Source organism: Toxotes jaculatrix, chromosome 13 (assembly GCF_017976425.1).
Source record: "Toxotes jaculatrix isolate fToxJac2 chromosome 13, fToxJac2.pri, whole genome shotgun sequence".
NCBI classification, from domain to species: Eukaryota; Metazoa; Chordata; class Actinopteri; family Toxotidae; genus Toxotes; species Toxotes jaculatrix.
This window is the reverse complement of record NC_054406.1, coordinates 15,880,400-15,891,997: the sequence shown is the minus strand read 5'-3', so window position 1 is coordinate 15,891,997 and position 11,598 is coordinate 15,880,400. Positions and strand designations below refer to the sequence as shown.

The 11,598-nt window shown below is 42.4% G+C and overlaps 1 protein-coding gene across 2 annotated transcripts; it reads left to right on the top strand.

Moving 5' to 3' along the window:
• Positions 1–3,083: 3,083 nt before the first annotated feature.
• Positions 3,084–6,416, top strand: gja4 (gap junction protein alpha 4). 2 transcript variants are annotated; one of them, XM_041054120.1, is made up of 2 exons: positions 3,084–3,218; positions 5,104–6,416. In XM_041054120.1, exon 2 carries the CDS (start codon positions 5,113–5,115, stop codon positions 6,256–6,258), a length of 1,146 nt encoding a protein of 381 aa, XP_040910054.1. In that variant the 5' UTR covers positions 3,084–3,218; positions 5,104–5,112; the 3' UTR covers positions 6,259–6,416. The 2 variants fall into 2 exon arrangements, with proteins under 2 accessions (XP_040910054.1, XP_040910055.1); XM_041054121.1 differs by having other exon boundaries at positions 3,118–3,218; positions 5,107–6,416.
• Positions 6,417–11,598: the final 5,182 nt, after the last annotated feature.

Below are 11,598 nucleotides of genomic sequence, written 5' to 3'. Positions count from 1 at the left end.
CAGCCTAACATCAGCATGCTAATATGCTCACAAGGATAATGTTAGCGTAACATATAATGTTTATCACGTTCACCATCTTAGTTAGCTAATATTAGCATTCTAACATTTGACTGACGAGCCACTAGCGCGGCTAGAAATATGATGGGTTTTGACACATTAGTTTCAAAAAATTAATTTTCTCCTACACAGAGCCACCTTACATCAGAGGATAAAGACAGATTGGGTAGAAGGTGTTCCAGCCTGTTTTTCTACAGGCAATGGTTGCAGTTAATCATTTAGCAAAGCACGGTGAGGTTGATTTAATACTACCTCCATTACTTATTCATGTGAAAGAAAAAATCACAAACATGGGCATGATTTGTTGGCTGTCAGTATTTGCTTTTTTCTAAAGGTACCTAAGCTGTCAAGTTAATGGATCAGGTCATCTTACTGTTTTAGCTTCTGTTTCATTTTAACCCATGAGGCTATACCTGCCTGTATGATTTGTCTTGTTGGTTTAAAAAAAAGTCCCAAAACTCTTTCATCTCCAAACTCATAATTTGTTGTTCACACCCATCTCTGAATTAGTCTTCCTATACCACATTCATATCTGCATTATTGAGTTCACTGATGTACACTCAGGACTAAATCCATCATAAAATACAATAGTACATGTTAAAATGTGTCCAGCGGTGAGGAATTGATTGAAGTTGAAGCTGGCAATTAGTTTCATTGATAACTGTACTGGTGGGGAGGAACACACCGAACACAGGAAGGCATAACGCATCTCCTGAATGGAAACAGTGCCATTACTCTCTGTCGGCTGTCCTCACTTCCCTCCTCGCCATTCATCTAAGGATGTAATGACCAAAGAAAAGAGCAAGAAGCTGATCTGTCAGGATGATTCACTGTCACTTTACCAGGCTTTTTATAAAGCTCCGCTCGGTGCTGCAGCCGGGGAGATGGACCCAGCCTCCTAACTCTTCCTATAATCTACGTATTGACACACATGATGGTACAGCGCTGATTGGGAACGACTTCTCAGCAAACACTTGAATGTGACTGAGTGTGGTGTCATAACGTGATAACTGGAGTGGCCAGTAGCAGCTGTACAGACTGTGTTATGACATGTGATTTGGTACTGAACAGTATTATGGCTTGCTGTTTAAATTTGTGTTTTCATGCAGTAAATGTATTTGAATAAAACACTCGTTTACGATCAATCACAGTTTCAATTTCTGGGTGACACGAGAAAGTCAATGGGTTTAATGCTCATAGCAGAGTGCAGCACAGCTTGTGCCAAAATTGATTTAAGATATGGAATCTAGGCTTCCAGCAACCTTCTACTTACAGCACACACCCTGATTGTATATTCCAGAGGAGAAAGGCTTGTTTTGAAAAGATGCATTATATTATCTGATATGTTGTTATGCCTCAAGATTTTGCATTATCTCCCAATGGCTTTCAAAGAGTAAGTACAGAGAATCTGAATTAAAGCAACATCTTGGGCTTGTTCAGGTTCTCAAAAGCCACACATCGGCAAACAAAACCTGTGCACAGCCAGCTGTCTGGGCCTTGACTAAAAAAAAAACTACTCAGGCAGCAGACTTTCCAAAAAAAAAAAAAAAAAAAACAAGGTTAGATGCTAGATAGTTTGCATTATCAAACAGACTCTTGTGCTATTTCAACTTTTTATCTAAGTATACTTTACTTCTATACTTCAGAAATATCATAAATTCAACTAATTTGTGGTGTCACTAATGCACAGTATACACTTAAATCACACACACACACACACACACACACACACACACACACACACACACACACACACACACGCACACACACCAATACAATAACTAAATACAGTACATTACTGTACATCAACCTAATCCATTTAATATAATCAGCTTCATTGCAAAAAGTAATGGTAGCAATACTATGCTACTATTAACTCTAAAAGTAGCATACTATAAAAATACTCCATTAAGTTAAACTTAATGCCAGTTGCTTACTGGCAACAAAATGAAAGTATCCAAACTAAAAATGAGTTGCAGTTGACCAAGGCAGAGCTAATTTTAATAACTTATATATGCTTATATATGTGTAGATAGTTTACAGCATTGCATCATATTTTTTATGCACTGATATGTTTTGTATATAAACTCTTAATTTGAAAGGAAATGGGCCATTACTAACTACAGCTGTCAAAGTGCACTGTGTTTTCCTCCTAAAGTAGCAGAACATTGAACTCAAGTAAATTAAACCTGTGCCTCAGAATTGTACTTCAGTGCAGCACTTGAGTGAATCTGCATCTCAGCCTGATTTTTACTGGGCCTGGAAATGGCACAATAAAGTGCTGAACATAATTCCTCCACAGTACATTTACAGTTTACAGGATGCAGGCATTATAGAAGAATCTGGCTCAGCAACAAGCTGCTAGTTTGAGCAAATCATGCAGGTGGTATAAACGTACGGAGATAAACAAATCGATTCCAAAACTTATACAATAAGATTCACAGATGCCTTATAAGCTTCTTGGAAATAAGGTGGGTGGCGCCGTTGCGTGGCATAATGGAAAATTACATGAGTCTAGTTGGCAGTGAGACAGTTGTGTAATCAGCAAATTCTAAGTCCTGTAATTAAAAATTAAAACTAACGGTGATGGCGCTGAAAGGATAAAGATAGGACATGATGAACATGATTTGATTTTTGAAGCCTGAAATACGTTTATTTGTTCCAACGGTGCTGCGCTGACTGCGGATGAAAAGCATTTATTCTCCCCAGAAACATGACATTTAAGACCCTCTGTCTTTTTCCACTATTGTCCTCGAGTTCTTTCCGAGCCTCTTTACCCCTAACCTTTAAATAAATAGGCGATATTCCCCCATGTAGTTAATGCAAATCGGTGGTCTTTAAACAAAGTTAAGCCCGAACGTCTTAACCAGAAATCCTTTGGAGTTCATCAATGCCATTTCCTGAACCAAGTAACTGAGGGAGGGCCGATGAAGCAGTGCCTGGGAAAGTTCGCCCCACTTTTTCCGATTACATCGATTCTTTTTAAAGAAGGCTCACAGAGCTGTGTGTGCGTGTGTGCGTGTGTGTGTGAAGCCGAGTCGAGCTGTGCAGATCACCGCTGGAAGGAACGGGTAACAGGGTGACATTAAAAAAGTACACTGAGTGAGTGCTGAGCCCCGTTAGCCAATAAGGAGACAAACCCCGCTTCACGAGAGAGAAAGGTGAGAAGACTTTTTTTAAAAAGTGAAGAAAAATCAGATGAGGATTGTTGATGTGACAAAAAAAAATTAAGCCGCTTGTTTTAGTGTGATATTTCTGTAGGGACAGAATCATATATAGTTTTCAGTAGTTGTCAGTGGGCGAATTGCACCGTGGTTTGATGTAGTTTTTAATGCCCCAAGATGGCAGAATAACATTTCTACACGTGTCCTACACATCCTACAACACTTTTAACGGACTTTTGGTAATTGTGTTGTCATTATTTACTCATTTTTATAAAAACGTTCTGTATTCCTATATCAAATTACAGAATGTCTGAACTTCCAGTTCCAGCAAGATGTCTTTTATATCACAGGAGATTAGTCTTTCGATGGTGATTACTTTTATTATTATTATAGTTATTTGTTATTTGTTTTGCCGTATATGTGTTTCAAATCCCAGAAGATTTATTTGGAGCAATATAAAAACTGAAAGTATGCTTATAATACACCTAGGAAGATTAAGATGATTTAAAAACTACACCTCTCAACTGTCCTATAAAAAGCCTGTGACTTGAAGTGTCTGTTGAACTAATGATTTCTAATATATATATATATTAGAACATATACAGCTATTTTTCTATCTTGTATGGAGAACTGTTTTTCTGTGGTATGTTTTGTAGAGATAACAATAATCCTCAAGACAATACTCCCTGATGTGGATCATTTTGTGCCTGTTCAGCGGTCCAGAAACCCTGACAGCCCATTGTCTTGTCTCATCCTGTCAGAAAAGTTTGTATTTTCATTAGGAAAAGTTTTTTGTTTTTCTTTCTCAGAGGGGGGAAAAAATAACAGACAAATATAAATAGTCTAAACAAATAGACAAGTGTCACAGGAGTGATCCAAACTCCCCCACACAGGATGTTTATTCAGATGCGTGTGTGCGTATGTGCGCATGAACGTTGAGCTTCCTGAGAAGCCACTGACCGTGACATTTATCATTAACAATTTCCAATAACCCCCCTTCAATACATCATTACATCACTTCTATGTGTGAGTGGCCTCTCTTGGAGACATTTACTCCAGTTTTACTGTGAATAGTGAAAGTGTACAGACTTAATGTTAGTGCCATGTGTTTTTGATTTAGTTCATTTTAGTATATGGGGGCCTTGTTTTTCACATCTTGATGATGAGGACTTGGAGCCCACCTGGACACACAGTGTGAGCTCATGGAAGAAGTAATAAGGGCATACTGACTGTATACACATGTTCCTTAGTGAAAAAGACCATTATACTGAAAAGGCTGGAGAAACTTGTAGAAATGATTAAACACTTATGCATTAGCTGGGGGTTTATGAAACCCCTTGAGAATTTTGTAGAGGAAATAGAACATACCAATTAGGTGTTAAGTTAGAAATTCAAGCCAGTGTGCACAGCAATGTAGCAGCAAATGGAAAGGTGGGTAAACTATATGGCCTGGATAATAACTACAACTAGACCTGCAGGCAGGCGTAATGGGGTCCAATCACGAAATACAGCAGTTCACAATTTGAACAGGCAGGAGAGGGTCTAAACAGGTGATTTGAACTTGATTTGTTAGATTACCGTTTGTTTCCATCAGGCCAGACCTGACATCAGCTCACAAAAAGAAGCTTCACCATATCTTTAAGAGTGATGAGCTGGGGAGTTCTTCCAAAGTAAACTCGAAGAATCAAATGTTTGTTTGCAAAAGCAGATACTGTGTATAAAATGTTGAACCTGTCCTTATTTAGTATTCTAAATAAAGATTCTACAAAAGTGTTCAAGGTTTCTGTGCACCAGCATAAAATTCATTCATAAAAATTAATCAATAAAATTCATTTTCCTTGATCAATCTATTCAACCTTCATCTACCACCTGTCCCTCTCAGAAGCAGAGGATGTCCAAAGCTGACTGGTCCTTCCTGGAGCACCTGCTGGAGGAGGGCCAGGAGTATTCGACAGGCATTGGCCGCGTCTGGCTTACCGTACTCTTCCTGTTTCGTATCCTGGTATTGGGAACTGCCGCCGAATCTGCCTGGGATGATGAGCAAGCTGACTTTGTCTGCAACACGCGACAGCCTGGCTGCACCGCTGTCTGCTATGACAAGGCCTTCCCCATTTCCCACTTTCGCTACTTTGTCCTCCAAGTCATCTTTGTTTCCACGCCAACCATCTTCTATTTTGGATACGTGGCTATAAGGGCTAGGGAAGACAAGAAAAAAGAAGAGGAAAAGGATGTGGAAGGTGTTGGTGGAAGTAAGAGAGGAGGAACTGTAATAGAAAGGGACAATAAGCATGTGACTAAAGACAATGGAAAGGAGAAAGAGAAGCAGGAGGATAGTGGGAACGGTAGAAAAGTTGACAAGGCTCCTCCTGAGGCCCCTAAACTGAAAGGCAGGTTGCTGTGTGCATATGCATTCAGCATCCTGTTAAAGGTCCTCATAGAAATTGGCTTCATCATAGGGCTGTGGATCCTGTACGGTGGCTTCTTCATAGCAGCAAAGTTTGAGTGCAAACGGTTCCCTTGTCCTCACACGGTGGACTGCTTTGTCTCTCGACCCACGGAAAAGACCATCTTCACCATCTACACTCAGGTGATCGCTGCCATCTCCCTGCTCCTCAACCTCATCGAGTTCCTCCACCTCTTTCAGCTCGCCATCTCCCACCACCTGGAGAAGCGCTACCGCACCCAGCGCCAAGACTACCTACCTCGGTCCGAGCAGGTACAAGCTGGACAAAAGTCTCCAGAACTTCAAACAGAGGTGCCGCATGCTTACAAGGTAGGGAGCCAAGTTAAGCTCCCCATGCAGGGAGGGGCTGCATGCTATTCCAACCCCTGTGAGAGCTACGGGGAACCGACTATAGAGGTGAACTGGGGGCCTGAGGAAGCTGGGAGCGACATGCTTCCTAGTTATGTGAACTGCATGGGGGCTATGAGGACATCACATTCCCCTAGAGCCCATTATAAAAAACACGCACATCACACTGGTAAGAACAGTAAGGGAACCCATAAGGGACATTCAAAGCAGAAGAATTATGTTTGACACATTCAGGGGGCTGTGATATGTTGTTTATGACTATGACTACTTTGCTTTCTGAGTCCAGGTTTTTTTTTTTTTAATAAAAACTATCCTGCACATGACATTTGAGTAGCAGGAGTGCATGGTGAGAGCTCAGATGAGGGGGAAATGAAGAAGAACAACCACTGCACTGTGAAGCCCCGATGCCTCAGAGGCAGGAAGACCTTCAAACAGAGATTTAGCAGATAAATGGACCTATTCAAAATGAAACATTTTGAGAACACTTCCCAAGGCAAAGAAAATGAGACTCCGCTACGAGAGAAGATTACAGTCATAAGATGCCTTCTTGTTACGTTTAATGGCTTTCAGTGCTTAATGTGACAGTGGAAAAAAAACACTGCAGGGTGGGGGGGGTGGGGGGGGGGGTGGCTCTAGGAATATTGCGTGAGTGTGTATGGGAGCCAGATTTAAGCATATTCCTTTGAGATTTGCACTGTAACCCCTGGAGTTGTTTGAAGCCCCCCCCCCCCCTCCATCCCCCGTCCCCATGACTCTGTCCACACTGTGGAATGTTTTGGTCTCTGGGTCCTGCTCAGCTCCCAAGAGGAGAATGGCTGCGTGGATGCAGGCACGCATGCATGCACACATACAATGTACTTTTCCCCTTTCACCCAGTGAGATTTGGTCACTTGAGTTGGGTTTATGGACCGGGAAGACAGGGGTAAAGAGAAGGACAGCCACACCATGGGAATATTGGGATTGTACATGACTTATCATTGCCAGTAAGTGTAGTACTTTATCTATGAAGAAAAAGAGAGAGAGAGAGAGCCACTGCAATTGAACACTGAATGGACTGAGGTACAGAAATGTGCAAATTCAGTGAAAGGAAATGATCGATTATAGGACACCTGTATTTAATGTTTAAGATATTGTGAAAAAATATCAGTGTTAATATTTATTTTGAAGAAAATAAAGTTTAATCTATCATAGGTTAATGATGACACTGTCCATTTATTTATTAAGCATCATATACTCTAATTTTTTTCTCACATACTGCTATATCAGCACTCTTTACAAAAGATTCAATAGATGTTCAGAGACTCCAGTCTGTGGAGGTTGATCTCTTGTGTACATGATGGTTTTATTCCCTTTTTTTTTCTGAATACAGGGATGAGATTTCTGTGTGGGGAAGATGTCTCTGAAGTGTGTGTTGCTTCTTTGTTCAATTGTACACTTCCCACTATCCAAATACTTTCACAATACAGAGGGACTAAATCACTCAAGAGAAAGCGCTGTGGGAATAACAGAAGGGCCAAGGTGTGGATAAGTGGATGAGCCTTACAGGGTATCATGAACGCAACCTCCTGAAGGAAAAAAAAATGGAGGGAAATAACTTTGATTTAATGGCTGTTTTCAAATCTGTAGCTCTGGCTGTACAGATGAAAGGCATTAATTATATGCCAGTAAAAGTTCATACAAGGTGGAACAGCACTTTACGCTGGCTCTATTTAATATCCCCTGGGGAGTCCTGACTGTTAACACGGTTTTCGTGAAGAGCAATTGATAGAATCCAGAACTCAGCACCTTCAACAAAGGTGCTCGCCCAGGCTCTGAACGAATGTAGCCATATGTCTTTTCAGAGATGTAGCCGCAGCTCTCTGCAATACGGCACTCATTTCCAGCAATTTACTGAACTGTCTCCATGACGATAAGCAGTTATCTATAGCAGGAAAGGGGGTTTATGGGAAATTTAAGTGAGGCAGGTTCTCATAAGGCAAACAGCTTGAACTATTTGAGGCCAAACAGGAACTGTAACAAGCAGCCGAAAAACAGAACTTAAAAAGAATCAGATTTTTCTTTTGCAGCAGCTTTGTTTAAATGTTTTATGATTTAACAACAGGAAGACTATCTCTCGGTCCTCAGAGTGGAATGTGGTTTTTACTGTGAGCAGCCTGTCCCTGTGTCAAGGATAAATTGGCAGATATTGCTGAGAGAACAATCCAAACAGAGCCCGCTGAAGCTGCCCAGTTCAATGCCTGTTCAGGAGAACTTGGCTGGCATTCCCGTGCAGTCTTGTTATCTCGGTCCAGGTAGGCGGGCGCATGTGTGCGCGTTTGCGTGCATGTGTCCACGTGACCGTTCACGTGTGTGTTTTCACAAAAAAGAAAGGGGGTCATGAAACAGATTGCATGCGGTGACCCCGCATCAGCCCTCTGCTGCCAACCAAAGCCAGCAGCGGAACAGCGGAGCTCCCTTTTTGCATCCATCTCCCTTATAGCCCGATCAAGCCGGAGAAGCACAACGCCCTGCTCTGTTCTCTCCGCAGAGTAAACTCTCACCTCCTGTTCAGTGAGGCAAATATAAACCTCCAGGATGAAAACAACAGTGAGTGCAGGTTGTTTGCTGCTCCGACAGTCATTTTTCCTCTACAGTCAATATCTGCCTTCCACAGAAATTGCCGCCCTCCTATCAAGCCCCCTAACGCTGCAGATAAAAGTGATGTTTTTGGCTACATGTTCCTTTGTCAGGACAATAGGACATTAATAAAAATGTTCCTCCATTCATTAGCTTGATTACTCATTATTCATGTCTAGACTATTTCCCAAATTCACCACAATCAAATCAAACACTGCATTCAGAGGTTATTCTAATAAATGATTTACAGTGGGAGTCATTAGCTGGGAAGAATTCAATCTGTGCGACATGTCATCCTTAACCGTTAATACACACAACCTCTGGGATCAGGTGCCATTCTGACTGTGTTTCCTGTCATTGTTGAAGTCACTGCAGATGCATTTCCTCACTCTGTTGGTGCTGATCACACACAATGAAGAGCAGTACTGCAATTTGGTGAATGAGTGGACACACGCACACACTACTGTGCACAAGCTCTTAGACTGTAAAGTAGTTCAGAGGGACATCAAGCAGACTCCAGGCTCCCGCAGGTGCTGCGGCTCTCCTTCAAGAAATTTCTTACCACCATCTCTCAATCAGGCTCCACCTGTGTGCCAGGTCTGGCCAAAGTGGAGTGCTCTGTTGTCATACTTCCTGCCAGCTGTAGTACTGAAGGCTTTGCATACCTGTAGGAAAACCCCCTGAATTGGGCTCTCAAGAAGTCAGAAATGACCAGAGTGACCTCACTTCACAAAACTCAGACTTTCATAAACACACACACACACACACACACACAAATAAACAAGGGACCGGCACTGCTTAAAATAGCAGGCTACGGGGTGAATGAGGTCGTTGCTGTTGTGCAATTGGAAATAACGTACCTCGCATAGAAAAGAGTGCTTTTCAGAGCTTAGTGTTTCTGTTATAGCGCGTGTACATGTGTGAAAGGCGTACAGTGGTACACATGTCAACTCCCTTTGTTTCTCTCAAAGTACATACACACATTACTGACACACGACTTTCTCTGTATCCATAACAATGTCACGTTCAAGCACCCAGTCCTTAATTTGGGCATTTGTACTACTCAACAAAACAAAACCAAAATGCTTTGAGCAGTTCCTAAATTTAAAGCCTGGACAGGACGTGTGTCTGTATCTGTTTCCTGTTCCACTATTGTTTCTCCCGAGGGATTGGTCGTTGGGGGCTGTTCACCTTGACAATGGAGGCTGCAGTGGGCATTGTTGCATTGTTTTGTCCTGGCTCCCTTGTGTTTTGCAGACCTAATGTCATGGCCGCCCCATCAAAGGCCAGTGAAGTAGGGGGAAATGGGTAGAAAGCGCCTGCTGAGCAGCTGGAGTCAATTAAGGGTGCTGGTACCACTTATAGCCCACAGAGATTTGTGTACATGTACTATAACTGTAATAAAAATGAGTGCAGAGTGGATGTGGATGACCTTCCAGATGTTTAAAGTCAATCAATATTTTTCTATCAACAATACATCACATCTGTGTGTAATGTGAAGGGTGTTGCCTCTGGTGATCAAACCACAAATAAATGAACATGAATAAATCGCCAGGCTCTGCAGTCCACCTCACCTCTGTTGTGTTTACATCTTTCAGCTCTTTGTTTTGCTTTCGCAGCATGCAACTTTGCTTTTGTGGTTATTCTTGCTGTTCTCATCAAACTTTCCTCCAACAGTTTTCAGTGATAAAGATCTGCTAAAACAACTGTCAGCTACCTGCCCATAACCAAAAAAAACCCACAATGTTAGACTGAAAGGACTTTTTCTCCCAGAGGGAGCCCTGGAAAAAGCCCTGGCACTTCAGGTTGGGGGGCTTGGGCCTAGATGGTGGAGACAGGAGGTCAGGGTCAGATAATCTGAGTCTGCAGGAAGGAGGGTGGGGTGCTGGGGTAGGAGGGGGCATGGTTATACATGAAAACTGCTGAAAACAGCAGTTATTTAAACTCAAAGTATGGCTGATAAGTGTTTTTTGAGTAACATCTGATTATTCCAGTTATATTATGCATCCTGGCTGTTGGAGAGGTTTAGTGGCCATTTTTCATTGTTTTAAAAAACCCTCATGGGAACAAACCTGCAAATGTTTTTATTATGTTGGCAATACACCTGGATTCTGTGTATTTGCGTCTATATGTGTGTGTGTGCCTGTGTGTGTGAGAGGTTGTTTAATAGGGGGAAATGGTACCCTTCCAGGAGGCAGACAGCTCTATTGTTCCTGCAGCAGAGGGAACACCGTCTCCAGCCTGTCCACTCAGGATGTTGGACTGGACCTCCTTAAAAAAGCAAAAAAAGAACAGGCAGCATCACCCGCACCCACCATCCCCATCATCCAGCAAGAACAATGGAGCACCTCCCAACACCCCCTCTTTTCCCATAAGCCTCAAAGCTTGGTTCCCACAGCACTGTCCACTTGTGAGGAGCCGGGCCATTGTTAGACGGCCAACCTGTCCCCTGATTGTTCCCAGGAGGACGCACACACACACACCTTTCACACACCTAAACACATCACACTCCTTGTTAATTCCCTCTCTGTAGAATTTAGCTGCAGCCTCACCTCCACCTCTCCATCCTCCCTGCTTTCACATGGAAACTTCCACCAGCTTGAAGTAATTGCCACGCTGAACAAGCCAAACTCGGGTCACTGGAGTGGAGCGGGTCATTTCACCGATAGCAAACTATAGGCATTCCTAGTATAAGCTGATGACTGCCGATAGCACAACAGCATTACCATTCTGGTGCCTATGTTAATCATGATTATGATCTGTCCCCCATTTTTACTAGCTGGCAGGGCAATGTAGCAGAACTTATCTCAGCATGAAAGCAAAGTTAGCATCCATTAAGAGAAAGGGTCTGGGAGAGCTTGAGAGATTGACCTGTTTCATTATTTAACACAGGAAAAGCTGCAGGACTGGAGTGAAAGTGTCAACATAATAATAAGCAGAGTTCTTTGT